This window comes from Rhinolophus sinicus, chromosome 4 (genome assembly GCF_057876585.1).
Source record: "Rhinolophus sinicus isolate RSI-liver-muscle chromosome 4, RSI-T2T, whole genome shotgun sequence".
NCBI lineage: Eukaryota > Metazoa > Chordata > Mammalia > Chiroptera > Rhinolophidae > Rhinolophus > Rhinolophus sinicus.
The window spans coordinates 50,730,567-50,756,346 of record NC_142504.1 but is presented as its reverse complement, the minus strand read 5'-3'; the positions used below and the strand labels follow the sequence as shown (position 1 = coordinate 50,756,346).

The 25,780-nt window shown below is 37.7% G+C and overlaps 1 protein-coding gene across 5 annotated transcripts in view; it reads right to left on the bottom strand.

The window, feature by feature from the left end:
* Positions 1-203: 203 nt before the first annotated feature.
* Positions 204-25,780, bottom strand: part of LOC109454596 (B cell receptor associated protein 29) — a 51,582-nt gene continuing 26,005 nt past the window's right edge. For 3 of the 5 annotated variants that reach the window (XM_019745381.3, XM_019745383.3, XM_074340579.2), the window contains exons 7-8: positions 7,099-7,199; positions 204-2,920 (exon numbers count right to left, since the gene is read on the bottom strand). In XM_019745381.3, coding sequence (XP_019600940.2) covers positions 2,885-2,920; positions 7,099-7,199 — 137 coding nt within the window. In that variant the 3' untranslated portion in view covers positions 204-2,884. The other 2 variants (XR_016021085.1, XR_016021086.1) reach the window with 2 other exon arrangements.

The following is a 25,780-nucleotide window of genomic DNA, read 5'->3' as shown; positions in this document are numbered from 1 at the left end:
GTGCTTGGCTAGAACTTAAGTGCCACTTCCTGGAGTCCAGGCAAAGTAGATTTGCAAGTCTGACAAAACTCTGTGTAACTCTGACAGGAAAGGACAAGAATGGCACACCTGTGTTTGAATTGACAGTGCAGCCTAGCCTAAGACATAAAGAAATCATTCCTGATAATAGATAGTAACATAACTTAACATGCAGTGTAACTAAGTCCATGGAACACATATTTATTTCTAATAATAGGATTTGCCAAACAACATTATTGGCAAGGTATGATAAAACAAAATAAGGTAAAATAAAACGAGGTATGATAAAATATGGTGACTGTTTAAATTACAAAAAATTATCACAGTAAAAGACACATTGCCATTAATCCCCCTCAAAATACCCCCACTTGCTTCAAACACATTTATCCCATCATTCCTGGCACTTTCTGAAGCAGTTCTGGAAGTCCTCTTTCATGAGTGTCGTTAGTTGCACTGTCATGGCTGCCTCGATGTCCTGAATCATTTTGACTTTGGGGAAGAGCCAGAAGTCACACGGTGCCAGAGCCCGTGAATAAGGTGGATGAGGACACACCGTAATGTTTTTATTTGACAGAAATTGCCATATACCAGAAACGATGTGTGACACAGAGAGTTGTCATGATGGAGGATGATTCACTGCACACTTTAAAACACACCTTCTCTCAACCGTAGCTCACACCTGACTGCACTGAACAAGTTGAAACTTGTCACAGTTACTAAGGTTTGAGCGCTGCTTCCCCTATTGGAGGTCCCTGCCTTTCTGTTGGATGGCACTTGGCAGTAGCATTCATTGTATTTTCTGATCATACCTCATAGCTTGAAGGACAGTTCGGTATGGTGGTAACGTACACAGACTCTGAAGCCAAAGTACCTGGCTAAACACGGCAATATTTTGTTTAGCAAATTATAGCTAACTTGTATTTATAAAGACTAGAGTAATATCTGGGGAACCAGAACACCTAAATTCTAGACTCAGATCCTGGCCCTGAATCTAACCATCCATGTTACCTTGGGAAAATGGCTCAAACTTCTGAGGCCTCAGGTTGCTGAGGGTTGAAGTCCAAGGTTACGTAAATGTACCCTTGAAGTGCTCTCGGGAAATCTTTCAAATCTTCAGGTTCTTCAAAGAGTACCCAGACTTTCCCCTTGCTGTACAGTCTGAACAACTTTGAGAATCAAAGTTGTATTATCTTAGGTTATATACTAATCCTGACCTAAGCATTCTTACTCCTATTATGGAAAGGAGGGAATGGAAGTTGATAACAGGTATGAATAATGTTCAAAATCACATGGTTAAATTATTGTGAGGCTGGGATTAGATTTCAGTTCTACCAATTCTAAAGTTTAAAAGTCTAAATTTTCTACTTTTCTGTGTTATTCTCTTATTAGACTTGATATCTGTACAGCAGGCCAGAATCACAAAGGCTCCCGATCTATTAACACATATTTATCCGAATAGCTCTTACCTTGATATTTCTAAGTTGATACTTTGAGCTGTCACTTGTTCAGTTCTGTCCTGTTTCAGCACTCCCTCCCTTTCCTTGTTATTTATGGTGTTGTCAGCCCATATGGTCTCACTCTCATTTCTTACTCCTATTAAATGTCTCCTACATGTCTTGTTTTCTAGCAGTAACTCCTGACTTTTATCTGAAATAAAATTCTTATGTACCTGCTCATTTTACAATGAAAAAAAGTAACTATGAGTGAAGTTGGTGCTAAAATGATAGTAAACTACAAAGGATGAAACAAATATCAGGAAAGTAAAAACTCTAGCAATTATTTTCCATTTTCTTTTATATTTAGGTCTTTATGAGACAAAGAAGATGATTTTCAGATCTAAACACTGGAATAACAAAAATCATATTAATATTATAATCATTATCATCTTCTAAAGGAAACTGAATATTTAAATGGAAAAAGAGCATTTAATATTTAGTTTTCAGACTACAGAAACATCTCAGAGAAACTGTGACACTAGTGTATGTATATTTGAGGTAATATTCGTATAATCAGTAACTCTCACAGCAATGGGAAACACTTGCTTTTTGGATATGTTGTACATTAACTTTTTGAGTCAAGAGTTCCACACTGTTGTAAAATAATTTCAGTTCAGGGCTGTGGCAGTTATGCAAATAGATGTAAATTCCATTACTAGATGAACTTTAAAAAGGTAGAATGCTTATTAATTATGTGTTAACACACATGTCAACAAAAACAGCCCAACAGGTGCAGAAGCACAGTAACAAAAACATAATTATCAATAGAGTTGTCTTATAAGAGTAAGCCATAGTGTCATCAGGCTTAAAAAAAATAAAAATTAAGGTCATTGTTTTTATTTTTTTGCTCTTTCTGACTCTTCCCTATAAATATGGTGGCAAATTCTGATCATTTATCCTTATTTAATCTCCCTATGAGCAAATTTGCTGATACTGAATACTATACTCATATACATAATCATTATCATCATCTGATTAAATTAGATTATTATTAGTGGAAACTCATTAAAGCTTTTAAGGCTATTAATGGTTTCATACAACTTAAAAATCTAATTTTGGAAGTAACTGGCTAATGAAATTTTTCCTTCTACTGGTAAACAACCACTATACAGTGTTATCCGTATCTAAATAAGGTGTTTAACATGCTTATATTTTACTTAAAAGCTAGAATACAGACTTTACAATATATGTGAAACATCATCAAATACTGTATATAATGCCATTATGATAACAGGTTATGTATGGCATTAAAAAAATATCAGTTGGTCATAGTACATTTTTCTGAACTGAATTTTAAATTTTCTAGAGGCTAACACAACAAATTTAGCATCTTGACCTGGTATATGTACCACAACTTTCTTTCACACAGTTCACAGGCCTTTCTTGTTGCCTTTCCATGAACGATCCTGCAAGAAAAAAATATGACTTAGGTAATTGCCGCAGAGTGAGAAACAGATTCATAGATACAACCAGGACTTTACAAAACAATTCTCTTTTTGTGTATAGTTATTAGTTATGAGCGTAATCAAAAGTGAAATATGGATTGAGAAAGTCTCACATTTTAAAAACTACAAAATTGGTGGGTTTTACTTTAAAAAAACATCGAAATAGGAAAGCAACACTCTTGGTAAGTTCATTTTTCCACCCTGCCTTAATCTATTTTGCTTTAGTTTCATAGGTTATATCAAGAAAACAAAATTTCTAAAATTCCCCTCTTACAAACCCAATTAAGAATTTTTGGCAAGGAAAGAATGAAGGGAACCAAAAAACCCAGATGGGGTGGCCTTTTGTTGTTGTACTTCAGATATCTGCCAAGAGAACTGGCCTCTCAAACCATACTCTTTGCTGATCATGCTGTAAAGATGACTATAATGCATCATTTAAAAATGGAGGAAAATGGGATAGAAACTAACCTTCAGAGATCATTTGCACTAAGAAGGTAAAAGTCCACACTGAGAAAAAAATCCCATAAAAGGGAGTTGCAGTCCTACAGCCTGGAAATGGGACGTTCATAGCTCCATTCAGGCCAAGCGTTCATGCTTCCAGAACGTTTTTAATAACATTCAGCAACCAAATCAGAAGACAGGGATAGAGGAGGCATTTTAAATGACAGGGTACTGCTTTCACGTGTTTATATATATCTTACCACTTTAGATAAAAATCACAGCTTTAATGGAGCTGTGATTCTGGACAAGTCCCTTAAGTGAAGGGTGACTTTCCAAAATGAAATTTGAAAACTGGCAGGTACGTATGCATTTGTGCTGCCAAAACGCTTAGTTAGTTCTGGTTTTTTCTTTTCTAGAAGAGAGCGAAAGCAAACAAGGAAAGGCTAAGAGTACATGCTTGGAAGGGACTGTTTTCTAATATTTATTTAGTGCCTGTAACAGGAAGGGAACCAGATGGGGAAACCCAAATGGATTTTAAAGATGCAAAGTGGGATTTGTTTATAGTAAAGAAACCAGTTTCCTCGTCTTCCACCTTTCTTTCCTTAACATTTTAGTCCTTTATTTTACGATTATTTTATTTAAGGTAAATCAACTATGTAAAATTGAGAAAGCTAAATTTCCCAAAGAACTTTAGGATGTAATTCAATTATTAAGGTTGGTTTGATACTAGAAGTAAAATTCATGAGGGACAATTTGATGTAGCTTTTTACAGTAGATGGTCTATAGCAATCTTTTGCTTCCCAAGTAGGGTTCAGAAGGTGAATATAAAAGTGTAAGAGTTACTTTTTAGAAAATGGTTCTCAGTTAATGACACGTGGATCTCAGAATTTTATAAATGTTCTCATAATGGACAATGGGGGTGGGGTGAGTAGCTGGATGGGAAAAAATGTGTCCAATCAAGAAACAACTACTAGCATCTTATGGCTGTATAGAGATTTCCTTGTTTAAAAATATCTCAAGTGCTTTCTTGCGCAGGATCCGGTTTAGTGCTCATACGGTACCATAATCCTCACTCAAGTACTGACGAAGCCAAAGGTCAAGTGTCAAGTGATTCACCTGAGGTTTATAGAAGTGGTAAACTACCGAGTTGAGAGGTTTTCTTATTTCCCACAGGTATTGATTACAGTGAATTGGTTTTATAGGTGATTGGTTTATTGGGAAGAGATGGATCTGCTGCTGTAAAAATCTCTGGCTTTCCTGCTCTTCCTGCCTTCAGTCTCCTAACTCATGCCACCCACTGGCCAAACCCACCTAGCAATCAGAGAGCAAGGGAGCCTGGGAAATGTAGCTCCCTGAAAGAGAGTAGAGGGGCAGTGGAAGACACTGGATCCCAGAACACACATTCCAATGATCAGCATAGGCCAAAGATGACAGTGGTTAGTAATGGAGGTTCCCGAGAAAGATTTACTGACTTCGAATCCAACTTTGAATGCTATCCCTTTCTAGTTCAGTAACTTTGGGTACAGTATATAACATCTCTGGGTCTCATTTTCCTTATCTACAAAATAGGGTATTAAAATATTTTAATTTAGTGGGCTGTGATGGAGAGTAAACAGGATAACATATATGAAGCCATTAGCTAAGTGCTCGGTGCAGACCATACCCTCAATAAATGTCATCCATTAAACATTTCAAAAACCTGGATACAAGCAGAAGTGAGATCAAAGCCTAAACGCACTAGTGAACGGGCCCCACTGTCAGCATGGCACTTGGCATATCTGCGATGGGGTCATTTTTCAAAGAAACAGGTATAACAACTGCTTTCTTGGAAAAAAATTGCTCATAAGAGCTTTTTAACATCTTTTATCAAGAATGCGTAAGCTCCAAGCTGAAGGCTTTTTTGGGAAAGAATATAGGTTGACGGAATCTCTGTCACCTACATTCTCCAGGGATTAAGAGAATCATTAGCTGTTACCACAAAGGGGATATTTAGCAATGGCCACTGGACATAAGAAAATGAGGAAATGTTGCTACTTCTCTTTTCTTCATTGAGGGATGTTAACATTTCTGACACCTGGCAAAGCCCACTTGTTGAGTGCATCCTAACCTCACCAACGGGTTCTATTTCTAGGCAAGAGGCTTCTGAACATTTCCTCCCTTCCAATCGTGGATCTTCAAGGATGCTGCGTTGAAGCCAGCAATTTCAGGACCTCTGTTTTAGGCATGGGGGAAGGGTGGTCTTGTGGAAAATCTCACTGCCTACTCCAGACAATGGGAACTGAGTTCTTGGTGTCCTGAGTTTAAAACCACAGGGTATCTACCCTTCTCTGAGCTGCCCTCTGGTCAGTCAGTTAGTTAAAGCAAGTGTGCAAAGCCACTGGGAATACCAGATTACAAATGCGTTTGGGATTGCTTCTTGACTGGCTTGAAATCAAGGCCAAAATGATTGGTTGAGAATAAGTTATTTTTCAGCAAAACTTCTACAGAGGAATTAATACAGATGAAAATTATAATGATCACAATAGCTATCATTTCTTGTGTTTACTATAAACCATGCCAGGCAGTGTGAAGCGCCCTACATATTCTACTTAATTCTCCCAACAGCCCAGTGAGTCAGGTGCTATTCCTGTTCCAATTTACCGATGAAGAAACGTGAGCCTCAGAGGGGTGACGACATAACATGCTTGGGATCACAAAGCTGGTATGAGTTAGAGTTACTCCACGTGTGTCTGACTGCAAGGCCTGTCAGTATAGCACCTCCCTGCCTTGTGCCAGCACAATGCTCGACCCTGGAGATACAATGGCCATGACGGGGCATGGAAACGAGTCCTGAGACTTGGGCTTCTATGACAGTGAAATAACCGTAGAGCTGTAATTGCTAAAACGCCCTGATTGAAAGCCACATGGCTGCGAAATTCTGAGGATAAGCGCAACCTGAAAGCAAAAGAACACAGACCCCCCCCCCCCCCCCCCCCACCTTGGGAGAAAGCAGGAAGACCAGCGCTGCCTCTGGATGGTCTCTTCCTTGAATTCTCCCCATACATGGTTAGAGTGTAGCTGGGACATCAATTCAGGTTAGGGCCTGGCAGCCCAAGAGGAAAGGGAAAGAGAAGCTCAACGTGGATAAATGTTGGGAACTGACTTGCTGGAAGGGGAAGAGAAAGAAAATCTACGGCGTCCAACTTTGTGACTTTAACAACAAAAAGGTGTTTTTTTTTTCTCAATTCCATTTTCCAAATCAGCTTTGGAGGTAAATCATGTATCGGAATGCCAACAGGCTTTGTCCTAAGATGTTTAAGAGGGACTTACAAGGAGTAGTGTGAAGTGGGACTGCCTTAATTTTGGCCTTATTTTGGCATGGATATGGCAAACATCCCAAACAGCAAAACTATACTTTTCCAGAAAAGAACCAGTGTGTGTTTCAATGCTGCCATTTTTGCGGCTCAATTCTTTTAATGCTTAAAACTTCAAAACTAGAATGCTAAAAGTTAGTATGTCAGTAATTCTGTCATGACTATCTTGTATTTTCATGCACTGTCCTAATCTTCTCCCTCTAGTAAAATCCTGGCTTCCTTTAATCCATTAACAATGCTAGGATTAAGTGAAACCTCTTGATTTGGGAAGAGAAAAAACCCAAATACCTGTCTTGAGTAATTACAATTTCAAAAATGCAGGCTCAGGACATGGATGGCACCCACCTGAAGTTCGGAGTGTTCTTGTAGGAGTCGGTCGTATTCTTTTGACAGTCTCTCTGACTGCATCTTCATTGTCATCACGTCATCTTGTGCCTTAGAAAGCGCTATAAAACATTGAATAGAATTAAACAATTTTTATTTTGAAATAATTTCAAATGTACAGAAAATCAGCAAGACTTAAACAGAGGACTCTGTTGTAGCTTTTACTCAAATTCCCTAACTGCTACTGATGCGGTACATTTGTTATTATATACTCTCTCTCCACAAACACAATTATTTTCTTGAACCACTTGAGAATAAGTTACAGACATTATGCCCTCTTACTCCTTTTCATTGTGCGTTTCCTAAGAACAAAGGTATTCTCTAATATAACCATAGTAAAGTTACCAAATTTAGGAAATTTAACATCAATACAATACTTTATCTAATCTACCATCCATATTCCAATCTTGGCAATTGTCCCAATTATGTCCTTTTTATTTTTTATTTTTCACTTCTAGTCCAGGATCTAGTCCTCGATCAAAGATTTGCACTAAGTTGTCACATCTCTGGATTGGTTCCTCGGCCTTCCCCTGCCTTCCTCGCCCCCATCTTTTGAGATATTGACATTTTTAGGAATACAGGTCACTTTTTTTTCAATGGAATATTTTTCATTTGGTTTTGTCTTATGTTTCCTCATGACTAAATTCAGCTTATGCATCCCACTTACATACAAATAGGAAATAAGTGATGCTGACTGGCTCTCAAGGTCTCAATCCAGAGGCCCATCTGCCTCTCACTGGTTTTTCCTTACAGTTATTTTTCTCCTTACAATTAAGAAGTCATATGTGGGAAGACAATTAAGACTACGTAAGCATCCTGTTTCTTGATAGACTTCCCTCTTATCTGTAGCATCCATTGGTAATTCTTGCCCAAACCAATCTTTATTATTATGGTTGCGAAACGGTGATTTTCCAGCTTCACCACTCCATCCACATTTGTCAGCTATTTAAAGAAGGGCCTTCCTTTCTCATCCATCCATTCATCCATCATCAGTATGAACTCATAGTTTCCTATTTTTTCAGTGATTTACACTTCATTATCACACTTAATTTCCCCCCAGATTTGGCCAGTGGGAACCCCCTTTAGTTGGCTCCTATGTCCTTTGACATAATGTCCCCACCATTTTTGGAGTATTTCACTTTCTAGCACAAGATGCCCCAGGTTCCTCCTAACCCTTCTCTGGCTTAGCCTGGACTCAGGCATTATAGAACAGCATTTATCAGAAGGGTCTGCTTTTGAACAAAACTAGGGATAAGAAATTATTTTATCATTCTTAAGAACAAGGACAATCACTTTCTTATACAAAGTTGAAAAATACAGGGGTGTACAAATGGCACTTAAAGGCTTTACCTCAAGATGATACACAAAAATGGCTACCTTTTAGCCTTTGTCCATCAAGGAGCGACAGTCTAAATCAGCAGATTACACAGAAGTGTGTGTGTGTGTGTGTGTCTGATAGTTAAGTCAACACATTGTGGAGAAGCTAATGAGCAAATGTGTAGAAGGGAGAAGCACAAGATGGACTGGAGAACTTCTGTGAATCTGGAACTAGCTCTATGTACAATTCTGCACATGTAGCCTTTAGACATTCTGCATTTGTAAAACATTTAGGGTAGGGGTTTGAGGAAAGAAAGTGGGATTTGTAAATTTAAAAGTCACTTTTTTGGCACAATGAAATGAAATTATAGGTTCTATTTATAATCAATCTGGTAGCCTTTCCTTGTGAGAAGCCATCACACGGCATTTTAACATATAAATATACGTCACTATCAACTAAATGCCTTCTGTATCAGTACTTTCTAGACAACATTGTCAAATTAACTTTCTGCGCTGTTGCACATCTGCGTTGTCCAGCACAGTTGTCACTAGTTACATGTGGCTACTGAGCACTTTAAATGTAGTTAGTGCAACTGAAGAACTGAATTTTAAGTTTTATTTACTTTTAATTAATTTAAATTTTGATTTAAATAGCCATGTGTAGCTAGTGGCTAGCCATACTGCACAGCACAGCTTTGTAATTTTTTGCACATCACTTCTAGAGGTCCGTACATCTAAATTAAGTATTACGGTTGAATTTGACAAATTTACCGTGTCACTTGGTAAATGTATGGGGTAGGTACGGAAGAGAGTTTTTGGAGTGGTTAGAGTTCACCGGGATCACAGCCGCAAATACAGATTTATATATTCTTTTCAATTTGGGTTCTACAGGGCACTTCATAGAGGCTACTTGAGACTATGAAACACCGTGTTATCTTTAGGACCTTACTAAAAAAATTTAAGAGCCTAGATTGCCATTATACAAAAAGCAAAGAAGATTCTACAACCTAATAACATCTGAGTAGCCTATTATGGCGGTTTTAAGAATGTTGGTCAGGAGCTTGTATTAAACAGGAGTTGGACTTAATGTTAAAAACGATTTATGCTTAAATTCTAACATGAATACATTACTGAGGAAACTGCATAAATCTGAGACATAAACTCATTAGTTCCTTATTAAAAGATACTATTTTTCTCATGAATTGTTAGGAGAGAAAATGAGTCAGGTGGTCTTATGAATCTGTAAAAGGAGCTGGAGAATCACGTGTACAGCCTCTTCGGAAGATTCTTCTGATCACAACTAGTATGAAACTGCAACAAAACAACTGTAGGCCGATCCTGCTTTTCTGGCACTTACAAGCCAAGGTATGAACTCTATTTCTTATTTTGTTTTGCATTTCAGTGGATATTAATAAACCTAATGATTACTATCTTATTGAATTTACTTCAATTAGGAGAGGCTGTTGTTGTGTAGGAGCCTTTTGGATTGTTTCCCAGTCTTTTCTCCAGCTCTCATTTTATAAAAATTACAATATTCTGTTTTGGATGCCTTCTGCCTCCTTCTGGAACTGCGTTCGTGACTAAGGGATTATATAAACTTGTTATGTGACATTTAAATATGCTTGTTTTATTTTGAACCACATTATTTTGGAAACAGAATATATAGGGAAGACATTATTAGACAAGGAGGGTTGAGGTGATACATCTAAGTCACTATTTCAATTTTCTCATCTGCAGAAATGAGTTGCTATCACTTGACAGTGGCTTCATGGAAATGCTAAGGTATTTCATGACAATACTGGCCAGATTCAATTAGAGACTCGGTTATGTCCTAATCATCAGGTACTTTTTGAGGCACATGCATCACTTATTAACAGAGAATAACCTCAATTAATATTACAGTGACACACAGTAATCCATAATGCTTGTAAAATGACATGTAAGCAGGCCAAAAATATGTGTGGTTTTCACGGTGCCAAACTTCCATTTATGGAGCTATTTGCACAGTGGGAGGAGCTGGTGAGACTAATGCACTCTGTAAATATTCTGTGTCACTATAATTTCCATGTGCGATAACAGCCACTCACTACCAGCTAAGCTCTTCCAGGAAATGGAACAGTTTTAGAGGCACTGGCAGGACACCTAAAGTGGGCTGTGGTACAACAGCTATAAGGACTGAGTGAGAGGAAAACAATTTTAATTTGAAAATTTTCCATACATCTAGTGTTAGCTTCTTTGCAGTTTATTTGGTTCTATTTTTGAGAACTTGAGAACGTGATATGCTGGAGCTACTCAGTACTTGATCCTCACCTGTACTATTCCTTTACCGGTAATCACTCACTAGACCCTGTTTTCATTACGGATATTTTCCTGTATGTCTACATTGTCAGGAACATGTAGGTAAGGTCTGTTTTATTCACCACTTCATCGCCCACTCTCTTTATTTTATTTTATTTTTATATATATTTTTTGCCCACTCTCTTTTAACCTCACATCCATGCTTCCTTTGTATCTGCATCAACTCCACTCCACCACTGTCCTCATCTCTGGTTCATGTTATTCAAATGGACTCCTCACCTCGTTTCCTGGCTACTCGAATTCACTGTCCACAGTATTGTCAAAGCGATTGCTCCTCTGCCCAAAACCTCTCCAACAGTGCCCCAAAATGTTAACATCCACTCATGGCAGATGAGGCCCTTCACGACGGACTCTGGGCTGACTGCTCAACTTCACCATTGCTTCTATCTTATTGTATGTTCCAGCTGCATTGAGCTCCTTGTAGTAACTGGAAGTGCCATACTCAGTTACATGCTACTCATTTTGTGAAAACATCCTTGCCCATCTCCCTTAACCTCCCTGGCTTTCTCATTCTCTCCCATTTAGTCTGGTTAATTAATATTCATCTTTCAAAATGTCAAGAACTTGTCCTTGATCTCCACTGTTGGCTTCTACTTCATCTTGAGCGTACCTTTCCTACAGCATTATCATGCTGAAGAGCATCTGTGTCCCCACTGCATTACGGACTACTCAAGAAACAAAGATGTGTCTTGTCTGTTTTGAGCACCCAGCACTATGCCAACCACGTGGTAAGTGCTTAAAACATGTTCCTTAAAGGAAGGAAAGAATGGATAAGTGAAAAGTCTTAGCATTAAGCATCTGAAAAATTTACTTGTGTAAAACCAGTTCATTACCTGAAAATAAAATAAATGTCAGGTCAACAATGAGATGTCATACTAGTCACCTGATAGGAAACTTGCTTCCAACTAAAAACAGTTATATCTTGAATCAAAAAACAAAATATTCAGGATAGTTGGACAGTCACAAAGCAAACAGACCATTCTTGAAATATTTTGATAAAAGTATAATGTTACAAATATCTCATGCTAATTCAGAATTAAAAAAACAAAAACAAAACAAATAGTATAACAGAATACAGTTCAGTTAAAAAAAAACAACATAAAACACTCATTCTAGAACTGGATCAAGACATATGCAAGACAATTCTAGAGCATCTTGTACTATCAGAAAATAAGAAAGTACTCAAAAAAAGATTAAAAAAAAAAATCCACAATGATGGGGATACATCATAGGAAAACAGGAGCAAACTGAAGAGCTCCCAATGGCCAAAGCTGGAACAACTTGAGCAACAAATAAGTAAAGTAATATTAAATTATAACTCAAAGTACAAAACGAATACCCATGAGTCCATACTGATATAAATGAATAAATAGGGGAGAATAGACACATTTGTACAGAATAGTTCCAAATAATTTATGGAGATACGCTACCCTCAGGAGGGAGACGTAACGCCCCATTGCTTAAATATGGGCTGAGAATAGTGACTTTCTTCCAAAGAACACAATATGGAAAGGCGGGGGCAAAGAGTAATTTTACACTAGAGATACCTGATAAACTACCACAGACAAGGTCAACATTAACAGTAATAAACCATGTTGGTAAGTACTTCTGATGCAGTGATGAAAATGGCATTTTACCTCTGTGACTTTCCTCTCAAATCCATAACCCCACTCTACTCATTAGAAAAACATCAGATAAATTCCAAGAGAAACACTCCACACAATACCTAACGAGTACTTCTCAAAATTGTCAAGGTCATCAAAAATAAGAAGTGTGAGAAATTATTATAGCCAAGAGGAGACTAAGGATGAATACTAAACATAATATGGTATCCTGAATGAAATCTTGTAACAGAAAAAAAGACATCAGGTGAAAACCAAGGAAATCTGAATAAACTATGGACTTCAGTCAATAATAATGTATCCAGGGCCAGACCGGTGGCTCAGGCAGTTGGAGCTCCACGCTCCTAACACCGAAGGCTTCCAGTTTGATTCCCACATGGGCCAGTGGGCTCTCAACCACAAGGATGCCGGTTGGACTCCTTGAGTCCTGCAAGAGATGGTGGGCTCCGCCCCCTGCAACTAAGATTGAACACGGCACCTTGAGCTGAGCTGCCGCTGAGCTCCCAGATGGCTCAGTTGGTTGGAGCGAAGGCCCTCAACCACAAGGTTGTCGGTTCGACTCCCGCAAGGGATGGTGGGCTGCGCCCCCTGCAACTAGCAACGGCAACTGGACCTGGAGCTGAGCTGCGCCCTCCACAACTAAGACTGAAAGGACAACAACTTGAAGCTGAACGGCACCCTCCACAACTAAGATTGAAAGGACAACAATTGACTTGGAAAAACGTCCTGGAAGTATACACTGTTCTCCAATAAAGTCCTGTTCCCCTTCCCCAAAAAAATCTTTAAAAAATAAAAATGGAAAAGGCAGTGAGAAAGTGGATAAAGGAAAAGCAGATATTCTAGTAAAGAAGCATAGATTTAATACATTTCAAGAATATCAAAGTATAGGACATTTAACCTTTATGTATATAACTATGTGTAAAATATTTAAGTTATTTAAGAGGAGGGGCAATATGATTATAAATATCTTAAAAATATTTAAATTAAGGTTCATAGAATAATTTTTATGAAATCATGTATTAGGGTCAGTATGTACAATAGATATAGAAGGGCTGTGAGAATTAAACTTCTTAACAGCAAGGACAAACCTCTCCTGTTTTCATTAGACTATGAAGAAGGAACTGCTGCTTCTCCTAGTCTCTAACTGCTCAGAGTCCCTGAAACACGAGTCCCTCTCAAAGCTTCCTGGAGTTCAGGACAAAGCTGGTACACATATGAAAGTGCCCCAAGACAAAGGAGTTATTTGGTCCTCTAGCCAACAGCTTATGGAATCTGGCATCCGGCATTTTTCTAAGTACTGGTGATACACTGAAAAGATAGCTAGGGTCTTTGGTCTTACAACACTCATTTTGCGGTGTGTGTGTGTGTGTGTGTGTGTGTGTGTGTGTGTGTAAGATAAAGAGATCAATCAATAGAAATTGACCAAAAAAAGGAGATCAACCAACTAATAGTGAGTGATAAGTGTCATACAGCAAGTTAAAATAGGGTGATGGGATAGTGAATGACTGTGCAGCTACACTGGACTGAATAGTCAGAAAAAGTTTCTCAAAAAAGGTGAAACTTAAGCTATTAGTTCTGTCTATGAAGGGGGCCTCGAATGATGATACCCCAGTAGCAATGAGCACACCTACGGTCTAGATTTTATTTTCTAAATACCATTCTCCACTTAAAGGAACCAACGCTCACTGGAGAAACGGTGGATTCAAAGGCTGGAGGAGGAAATGTACTAGATAAGCTTGGAATATGTTGTTATACCTGAAAGTTAAGTGTTTATAGAAAAGGAGCATGAAAAAAATGGTAATGGCAAAATGACGCAGTTTGAAAAGGCCAAATCTGAGACAATTTGAACACTAAAATGTGCTCAGAATGTATTACAACCCACTGAATATATTAAACAAGCAAACAATTAAATAACTGGAGGAAAAAAAGGAAAGCTCCTCCTTACAACAGAATGGGATCTAACAAATGTAAAAGGAATAAGAAAATTAGAACATTACCATTTGGAAAATATCAAAGTAATAAGTGAGAGAATAATATAAAGAGAGTCAGAGAAAAGGATAAGGCAAATGTAAAATGTGATCATTTGGATAACTGAGCTAAAGGTACAAGGGAATTTTAAAAATATTACTCTGCATTGTTTCTGTGAGTCTGAAATTACGTCTATATAAATAAATTAGAAGGAAAAAAAGAAATTTGCAATGAAGTTTAACAGAGAAATGGAGTAGTAACTGGAAGACAAAGGGAGGTTTTTGTTTCTGTTTTTTTGAATAGGAGGTGCCAGAGGACGTTTGTAGGATGACAGGAAGTGAGGGAGTAATTGCAGAACAACATCCTTGAGAAAGGCAGTGGGGATGGGATGCATAGCACTAGAAGAGCATTGATACTTAATCCACTATAATCCAAGGACAGGAAGAGAGTTCAAGCCCAGCTGGGAGAAGACAGTAGTTTTGTTGGTGAGAAGATGAAGCTGTCTTATTAATTCGTTGTACCCACTGAAGAAAGACGGATTCAGAATTTAGAAATGAGATGAAAAGTTCTAAAATAGTTTTGAAGAATGGAAAAGTAAAGATTTTAGAGATGTGCAATAGGGCAGTCATACAGTACTGAGGGCCCATTTGAATTTAGTGACCATTTACTTCAAACAAGAAGTCAGTCCCTCCAGTAATGCTGAGAGACTTGGGTGCAGGTACCAAGTAGACAGACGGATATTGAAGTATTACCAGGACTAGGTCCTTGAGAGAGGAGAGGGTGGAGTCCGGAGGGGCAGGAGAGGGAGAGGAAGGAGGTAAGTAAGTGGTTTGCAAGGACATAATTACGATGAACCATGAAATCTAAGCTGGGTAAGGAGGTAAGAGAGGGCACCCAATTCAGTGTTTGGGGTGAGATTTACTAGCATCTTTCTGGAACATTAAGTGCATCCTGGGACACAGAGCTGATTTGTCTTTATAGCACTTACAATCTAGTAAGAAAAACAAATAAAAACATAATTTCTATAGAGTGCACTATCAAATAAGTGACCCAGCAGGAATACGGAGGCCCAGAAGGAGGCCATTCCACTCAGCCTGAAGGGAGAGAGTTTCAGGGCGGCTTCCCAGAGGTGGCAGCACTGGAACTGAAGGGAGCATCAGCTATAAAGAAGAGCAAAGAAGACATTAAGGAGACAGACTTGTAGCCCTGGGCAAAGGTAAAAAATAATGAAACAGCACTGTTAAAGAACTACAAACTATGGTATTTATTAAAGTAGGAGTATAAAACTGATATTGGACCAGGGTCGGGACAAAGCTAGAGATGACGCTGGGGAACAGGCCACACAAGGCCACGCATGATCTGAAGAGCTGTAAAAGTGACAGACACCAATGTAGAGTTTTAAATAGTGCAGAGGCATAGTCAGATATGTGGTACTGAAAATGGCTCTAGTGGCATTGTGAAGAAGCCAAACCAATGGCAGAGCTAAAGGGGAACACGTTTTAGAAGACTGCTTGCTCTGCAAGAGGAGGAGCAAGCCATTTTGGAATGGAAATAAAACTGCACAAGTAATTATAATACAGAGTAAACGTTAATGGATACAACTAAATATAGCTCTATTTTTCATATGCAAAAAAGGAGAGATCAATGATTTTTTTTTTTGCATGTGTCTCAATTTCTCTACCAACCACTAGGTTTCCTAATGCCTACCCATACCCTCTAGGGTACTGGGAACATGAATGAGGTTTGTGGGTGAAGTGCTTTTGGGTTTAGAAAAGACATGGACTTAAGGCACGCTGGTACTTATAAAGGTTATTGGTACTCTGGGCCAGGGAACTGTTAAGTAGGCTTTCCAATTTAATACATAAAATCAGCCCCACTGTATATACTGTTGGCAAAAGAAAAAAAACCAATAAATGCATAAAGACTTCCTTCATTAACCTTAGTTAGGTTGCTAAGTAATGTATTTAAGAAAACAATTTTGGTTCTGTTACTTAGTAAAGAATAATTATAAACTATATTAATATGTTGGCTTTGTGCTTAAAAAGCAGGATGTACATTTTAGGCAAAGCACTATGTAAGCATAGGTTATAACAAATAGCTTGGAAAAGGGTATCCTTTATAAAAGAATTTCATGTGTAAGCAAAAGCAACATGTGGAATCTATAAGAATTACCAACCCATCATATAATTGAAGGAATCAATTTACGTTGATGATAAACAAACTAGTTTTACTATACGTAAGCATATAATTTCTTAAATTATCTGATCAATATACATTCAACAAGCACCTAGGTACACAGCAAATTTTTTAACAATATTAACAGCAGAAGCAAATCTTTTTTAGCATCATCTCATTTATACAGAAAAAGGTTCTCTCTTCTTTATTTGAAGACCCTAAATAGGGATCAGCAAACTATTTCTGTAAAGGGCCAGATAGTAAGTACTTTTAGTCTGCTTAACTCTGCAGCCACAGAAAGTAAGTTAATGAACGAAGGTGGCTTTGTTCCAATAAAATGTAATTTATAAAAACAAGGCAGCGGGCTGGACGTGGCCCATAAGCCATAGTTTGCTGACTTGTTCTATACCAACACTTGTAAGTTTTATCAGTTTCTCTTAAATTATAAATTTACTCAAAATAACTATAAACTATCAGAACATGAGAAGACGGTCCAAATTATACTTGAAATTTTGAGAAACCTCCTAATAAGTTTCCCATTTTATCTCTATCAATTTTCCTTATAGAACGAACAAAGGCTATCTATACTGATAGGGGATGTTGCAGTAAGATTTAATTAGTTTTAGGAAGAAAAGGTTTTTCCTCCTTTAATTTTCCACCTCATTTTTCTAGCTTACTGCTTTCTATCCATTTTAAAAGTGACTGAGTCAGGAACCAAGAGGGATAATTTGGATGAGAAGATGATGAGTTCAATTTTGGGTATGTTGATTTGAGATTGGCTAGATTTTCACATGCCCCTATCAAGCAACCTCTAAAGCAAAAACTCATGCTCTAGCTTCTAAAGATAAACTAACTCATCTCATTGGTGTTTATCACCTTTAAACACTGGCCAATTAAAACACCCTGGGCCTGATCAATATATTTCCAAGACACCCACAGAAAAATTGCTGCTATTATTACCCTTTGGTTTTATAAATCAACCCCAGATTTAATTAGCAAATGAACATCTCAGACATCTACACTGCATTTTCCTTTTGATCAGGCTTTGAGAGGTCTTTTCATCTTTTTCAATTTAGAAGCTTGTAAAAGATTCTACCTTAAACTTGACAATTTTATTACGATATACAAAAAAGGCAAATGGATGTGGAAGGTTAGACAGTGTCAGAAAAATCATCCCTAACCCTGAGAAAGATGTTTGAAATTAGTTTTGACATCAATTTTTAGATTAACAGTTAAAGTCTAAACTTTTTTTTCTTGCTTCAGTTATTCCCTATTTAACATGTAAAGTTTTTGAACAGGAATAATAATAATAATAAATAAATAATAATACCTAGCAATTAAGTTGTAACACAGACGAGGCACTGGGCCACGTGCGGTGTGTATGCAATGACTCTGTGAAGAACTACAGTTTACAGTCACTTCCCCAAGATCACAGAGAGGCTAATAAGTGAAAGCCAGTCTTCAACTAAGTCTGAGTTAAACTCCACATTCCCAAATTCTAGTTAGCTTTCACCATCTTTAAACAATTACACTGTGAAAGAGAATTCTGAAATAGATTTAAAAATTTCAGAGTTATTTTATTCTCTTTTTTCTAATCTACATCTCTGTCCACAAATTATTTGGCAAAAGACTGTTTCTGGCTCTGTATTTTCTTGCTAAAAATCTGCTGCTGCCTCTGTCTTACTTTAGAACAAATTTTGGACTTCTAAGCAGGGTCCTCATGGATGGCTGCTGCTCCCACCGTCTTGTCTCCACTCTCTTGCAGCCTCATCAGTTCCACTCTGCCTGCCATAATCCATAATCTCAGGCACAGTGGCCTTTCATCCTTGTTCATGTGTGTTCCCAAGGCGAGGGGAAGACACTGTTTCTGAAATCCCTCTCATTCTCCAGATTCAGCTCAAATAACACCTCCCCCATGAATTTTTCCTCAACTGTCAGTAAAACCATCACTCTCTCCTCTGTGCTACCAAAGCCCTTTGTATTATACCTTTACTTTGGATGTTATCACTTCTCTCACTAGACATCCTTGAGGACTTAGATGACAATGTATTCATCTTGGTATCCCTCAGAGCATCCAGGACAATACTTTGTACACGGTTAGTGTACAAAGTTCATCCATGGAACTAGCAGACACTCCATGTTGCTATGTATTAGATTGGTGCAAAAGTAATTGTGGTTTTGCAATTATTTTTAACCTTTTAAGCCTCAATTACTTTTGCACCAACCTACCATTGTTTCCCCAAAAATAAGACCTAGCTGGACCATCAGCTCTAATGCGTCTTTTGGAGCAAAAATTAATAATAAGACCGGGTCTTATATCACATAATAATAAGACCGGGTCTTATATTATAGTAAAGTAAGACCGGGTCTTAATTTTTGCTCCAAAAGACGCATTAGAGCTGATGGTCCAGCTAGGTCTTATTTTTTGGGGAAACACGGTAATACAATCCCTATAATATGCAACTTTGCAGGAGCACACAGCCATCTGCAGAATCCCAAATCCCAGGAACTGATCCTATAAGAAATGTTGAGGAGTACTTGGTTCATGAAGGTTGCAGGGCATTCTACGAAGCTGAAGAATATGCTATTGTTACTCCCCCAGGGTAGAGAGCAAAGGGGTAAATGTTTCCAGGAAAATCACTACGTGAAGACATACTGAAACGACACATATGAAATATAAATCTTCAGAAGTGTTGAGTAAAGTTAACCTTTGACAGCAATGTCTTACCAACAATTAAGAAAGTGAAACCAGATGGAGAGGGAGGAAGTGAAGGAAAATACTGTCAGATTTCTTCTGAAGATCAAGTTGCAAAAATAAGAGAAGCAGTTCTGGGAGAGAGGAGGGAGCATGGCTGAGCAATACAGTATTGGCTTCTCAGTTGCAGTTTCCTCATTCCTCCAACTCACATTCGCCACATAGTTCTCATACACTCTATCCCAGGGGTGTCAAAACTGCGGCCCGCGGGCCAACTGCGGTCCGCAATCCATTGTTAACTGGCCCGCAGCAAATTCCAAAAATATATTTCGTTTACTTAAATAAACCAGGTAAGGCAATATGTACTTCACCTCGAGTGAGTGGCCCAGCTATTCGTGTATTTTACCGCATACGGCCCTTGGTAAAAAACGTTGAAAAAAGTTTCGACACCCCTGCTCTATTCCTTTGTGCAATTTCAAAATATCTTTCAAAGGGTAAAATTTTAGAAGAAAATTTTATAATTACACATAGCATTTTTTTTCACTATCTAGACCATCAGTAGGCTTAATATTATTAATGCACACTGAAAAGTAGAGGTATCATTTAGAATCTAGAAAATTTTTAATAAAGAAATGATTGAGAATTAAATGATCAGAGGTGCATAGCTGTCAGGTAAACCTCTGACGATTCTAATCAACCTAATCCTCAAACATTGGTATGTGTGTTCAGGTTTTTTCCTTCTCACTTAACACAGTGTTCCTTGACTAGGACTTATCAACTCCTTGATTTAACCATCAGGTCCATATGTATGATGGTTTAGAGCAGGGGTGTCCAAACTTTTTTCAACGTTTTTCACCAAGGGCCATATGCGGTAAAATACACGAACAGCCGGGCCACTCACTCGAGGTGAAGTATGTATTGCCTCACCTGGTTTATTTAAATAAACTAAATATATTTTTGGAATTTGCTGCGGGTCAATTAACAATGGATTGTGGGCCGCAGTTTGGACACCCCTGGTTTAGAGTCTTTCTTGAGACTACCTTTCTTTCAAGCTTAAAACTTGTATTTCCAACTGTTCTTTGGGTATTTCACTAGGTTATCCTGATAGCCCCTTAAACTTTGCATATTTGTAACAAAATGCATTATTTCCACTACCCCTCTCCCCAGATAAAAGAAAGCACTCCACTTCTCCTTTGGTTCAGACTGTAGTTAAAAGCATCACCTACTGAGCCCCTCCCAAGAGGCCCCAGAACCAACACACTTGTGGCCAGCTTCAGACCACATGAGAGCACCACCCAACCACCTCCACAAATGACACACCCCAAGGGCAGACTGGGCAGGCACCAGAGTCCTGCTAAAGCGAATCCTGCTTTATGGGGTCAGCCCTTGCACAACAATTCCTCTACTGTAGTCACGGCCAGTCCTTACAATCAATCAGCCCAAGGATCAGTCCCTTCCATCAATGTCCAAACAGCAACCAAGGCTCAACTACAACAGGAGGGCACACACAACTCACACAAGAGACACACCTGAAATACCGGTCTTAAGTCACCAGGGAGATGGTGTCACTGGACCCCACAGAACACCTACTACATAAGGCCACTCTACTAAGACTGGGAAATGTATCAGCCCTACCTAATATATAGAAACAAACACAGGGAGGCAGCCAAAATAGGGAGACAAAGAAATATGTCCCAAATGAAACAACAGAACAAAACTCCAGAAAAAGAACTAAAATGGAGACAAACAATCCACCAGATGCAGAGTTCAAAACACTGGTTGTAAGGATGCTCAATGAACTTAGGGGAAGAGTAGATGACCACAGTGAGAACTTTAACAAAGAGATAGGAAACACAGACACTGAGATAGAAAACATAAAAAAGAACCAGTCAGAAATGAAGAATACAATAACTGAACTGAAGAATACATTAGAGGGAATCAACAGTTCAATAGATGAATCAGAGGACTGAATCAATGATTTGGAACACAAGCTAGCAGAAAACACCCAATCAGAACTGCAAAAAGTAAAAAGAATCCAAAAAAATGAGGATAGTTTAAGGGGTCTCTGGGACAACATCAAGCGTATAAACATTTGCATCATAGGGGTACCAGAAGGAGAAGACAGCAAGGGATTGAAAACCTATTTGAAGAAATTATGATGGAAAACTTCCTTAACCTGGCAAAGGAAATAGACATACAAACCCAGGAAGTACAGAGTCTCAAACAAGAGGAACCCAAAGAGGCCCACACTAAGACACATCATAATTAAAATGCCAAAAGTTAAAGACAAAGAGAGAATCGTAAAAGTGGCAAGAGAAAAGCAAGTAGTTACCTACAAAGGAGCTCCCATAAGACTGTCAGCTAATTTCTCAACAGAAACATTGCACACCAAAAGGAACTGGCACACAATACTCAAAAGTGATGAAAAGCAAGGACCTACAACCAAGACTACTCTACTCAGTAAGGGTATCGTATAGAATCAAAGGAGAGATAAAAAGCTTCCCAGACAAGAGAAAGCTAAAGGAATTTATAAATGTTAAAAGGGACTTCTTTAAGAAGAAGAAATGGGGGAGGAAAAATATATAAATATGAATAATAAAATGGCAATTACTATGTACCTATCATTAATCACTCTAAATCCACATGGATTTAAATGCTTCAATCAAAAGGTAGCGTGGCTGAATGGATTAAGAAAACAAGACCTATACATATACTGTCTACAAGACACCCACTTCAAATTGAAAGACACACACATACTAAAAGTAAAGGGATGGAAAAAGATGTATCATGAAAATGGAAACAAACAAACAAAAAGTGGGGGTAGCAATACTTATATCAGACAAACTAGACTTTAAAACAAAGGCTATAACAAGAGACAAAGAAGGACCCAGCAATTCTATTTCTGGGTATTCATCCGAAACCTGAAACACTAATACGAAAAGACATGTGCATCCCTATGTTCACTGCAGCATTATTTACAACAAGCAAGATACGGAAGCTACCTGAGTGTCCATGGATAGATGAATGGATAATGAAGAGGTGGTACGTATATACAATGGAATATTATTACTCAACCATAAAAAAATGAAATCTTGCCATTTGTGACAACATGGATGGAGCTAGAAGGTATTTTGCCAAGCGAAATTAGTCTGACAGAAAAAGACAAATACTACATTATTTCACTTAATGTGGAATCTGGAAAAAACAACAACAAATGAACAAAACAGAAACAGAGAACATTTTGTTGGTTGTCAGACTGGAGGAGGTTTAGGGGGACAGGTGATAAAAGGGAAGGGATTAAGATGTGCAAACTGCCAGTTAGAAAAACAGTCATGGGGATATAAAGTACAGCATAGGGAACATAGTCAATAATACTGTAATAATTGTACACTACCAGATGGGTACTAGACTTACCGGGGTGATTATGTCGTAAATTATAGAGATGTCTAATTACTATGTTGTACACCTGAAACTAATACAATATTGTAGGTCAACTGTAACGGAAAAATTAAAAAAAATTATTTTTTAAAAAAAGCATCACCTACCTAGTCAACCAAATTAGAAACCTGGAGTCATCTTAAACTTCTACTTTTCCTCATTTCCCAAATCTTATTGATTCTGCATGCTTCCTAAAATCTCTCTTTAGATGAAATTTCATAACCCTGGGGACAGACATAAGATTCCATAAGTTTCCAGAAAGCAAAACAAAGTAAAACAAGTCATATACAGAAAGGATCGGAGATTGGAATGACTCTGGATATGTCAACAGAAACAATAGAAACCAGAAGATAATGGAGCAATGCCTTCAAATTTCCAAGATTAAACATTTTTCAACCAATAGTGAGGCTAAAATAATGATAATGGTTTTCAGAAATAATGACTTTCAGAAAATAATGATTTTTAGACATCATGGCTTCAAATTGTTTACCTTTCATATACTCTTTCTCAGGAAGCTAGTAGATGATATGCTCTACCAGAAGGAGGGAGTAAACAGAAAGTGGAAAACATGGAATCCAGGAAAGAGGGCAGCAACACGAGAAAGAGACAGAAGGGTAACCATAATGATGATGAATAGATATATAGTCATAATAATTTGATGTAACAAAAATTGATAAGTTTATATTGGAAGGATGAGGGGATGGGAAGTGTGTGGGAGGCATTGGGTGAGATAAGAGAGCCGTCCTGAGTCCTAAGTCCTTCTCTTCTATATAAGAAAGTCAACGACAACATCCCATACAGTGAAAGATCAAGAAATAACTACCTAAACACTGTGTTTAGAAAGCTGGAGGTGCGTATCAGAAGAAATAGCTAAATGAGTTGAATAGTTGCTTCTGCGGATGGGCTTCTGGGACTGCTGTTTTCATTTTAAGTCTTGTATTTGACTTTTAAGATTATGTATATGTAAAACTTTCATAAAAATAAAAAAGAAATAGAAATTTAGGTACTCTGTTTAAACTATATATGACTACTTTGTGTGATAATCCCATAAGCAAAAGCTCTCAGAGCTACAAAGATCTCTAGAGGTCTAGTCTCATTTTTAATTTCCCTAATATTTATAATGAAAAGAAAATGCTGATTTCTCTACTCAAATCATTTCTCCTTTCCTGCAGAGTTTTATCATTCCATATCAATGGTTCCAATAGATGTTATAAACAAACAACCACACTGTAACACTAGTGAGAAATGATTATGTTTACTGGCATATACCCTTTCCTCTCCCAATGTCCAATCCAAGGGAGTTAAACATTTAAGGTTTGTGGCCCCATTCCATATAACACACTTGGGTTACGAGCTAAAGGGTGGATAAAACATGCCAGGTCCTGTCGTTATGATTCTAAGACTACATGAAACATTTTTCTAATGTCAAAAATATGGTTTAATTAACCACTTGCTGAACTTCAGGCTGGAAGAAGGGAAGTTATGGTGAAAACTTTTCTCTTGTGTATACACACAATAGAATACTACTCTGCCATAAGAAAAGATGAAATACTGCCATTTGCAACAACATGGATGGATCTTGAGATTGTTATGCTAAATGAAATAAATCAGACGGAAAAAGTTGAGAACCATATGACTTCACTCTTATGTGGGGTATAAAACAGAAAGCAACAGAGGAACAAGACAAGCAAATAAACAAAAACTCATAGACACAGACAACAGTTTAGTTGTTACCAGAGGGAAGGGGGGAGGGCAGATGGTAGAAGAGTTACCCTCTTCTACGGGGTCAAATACATGGTGATGGAAGGAGAACTGACTCTGGGTGGTAAACACACAGTGCAATATATAGATGATGTATTATAGAACTGTATACTTGAAACCTATGTAGTTTTCTTGACCACTGTCACCCCGATAAATTTTAATTAAAAAAAATTGGAAAAAAGAAGTTTTCTCGCATGAAAAATAAATATAATTTTAAAGGTCAAAAAGCCAACAATGAAAATAGTTCCTGATGGTCACTTCTCCTTAATTACATTATTTGGAGCTATACAGACATTTAAGGCTGACTAGTCCATTCCCTCATTTTACAGAAAACTGGCCTAAAAAGAGTCAGTGACTTGATCAAGACTACCAGTGTATTTTCACAGACTTTGCAATGTAACTTAGCACAAGGTTAAACAACTTCTAATATTTAGTATCTATTCTCAAAGTAAAGTTGAGAGTAGAGTGAATTAATTAGATAATTTAAGCCAAAAAACTACTGCCTTGGGTTATACCTGGATATTTGGGAGTTGTTTTTCTTTTAAACAACAAAAATCTATCATTTTTCACTGTACAAATAGAAGAAATTCTTTACAGAAAATAATTTAAACTCCACAAAACAAACTTCATTGTACATGCCAATTATAACCCTTATTAAGAGTTTGGTGATTTTTTTTTTCCCAATTGAAAATGTTTTCAGATTAGAGTTGTCCAGCTTAATTTCTGTATCTCACTTGGTGGTACAATTACAATTGTACTGATACAATTACTATATATAAAGGTATTTACTGTGAAGGCCTTTAGCAATCATGCACATCTAGGTGGGGAATAAGACAGTAGGGAAAAACACCTAAGCATTCTGATTAATTATCCCCTCAATTTTTTAGGGGCTCCATCAATGGGCCTGTAAACTTTACAGCATTATCTTTGATTGTATCCTAGGGTGACATAGCAACTTCTGACACACCAGTTCACTATATGCTTTGCTCTTCTCACAACAGTAATGTCATTTCACTCATTTTCCTGCCAATCTACATGTCCGTCAACAGAGGATTGTGCTTGATTACAATCTTATCATCTGCAACATTCCTGGATTCAGTATGCACTTAGCACTCTCCACTCCATGGTTTTGGTAGACTAACAAAAGTATCACACGGAGGAAATGAATCACACTCATTTTATGTATATATGTTGGACCAACCCATCTGGACTATAAACTCTTTAGGGAAGAGACTGTTTCCTCTTGCTTTAATGCCCCTCTGTAGAGATTATAAAAGCTTTTTCTCAGGGTAGCTAGCATCAGTTACGC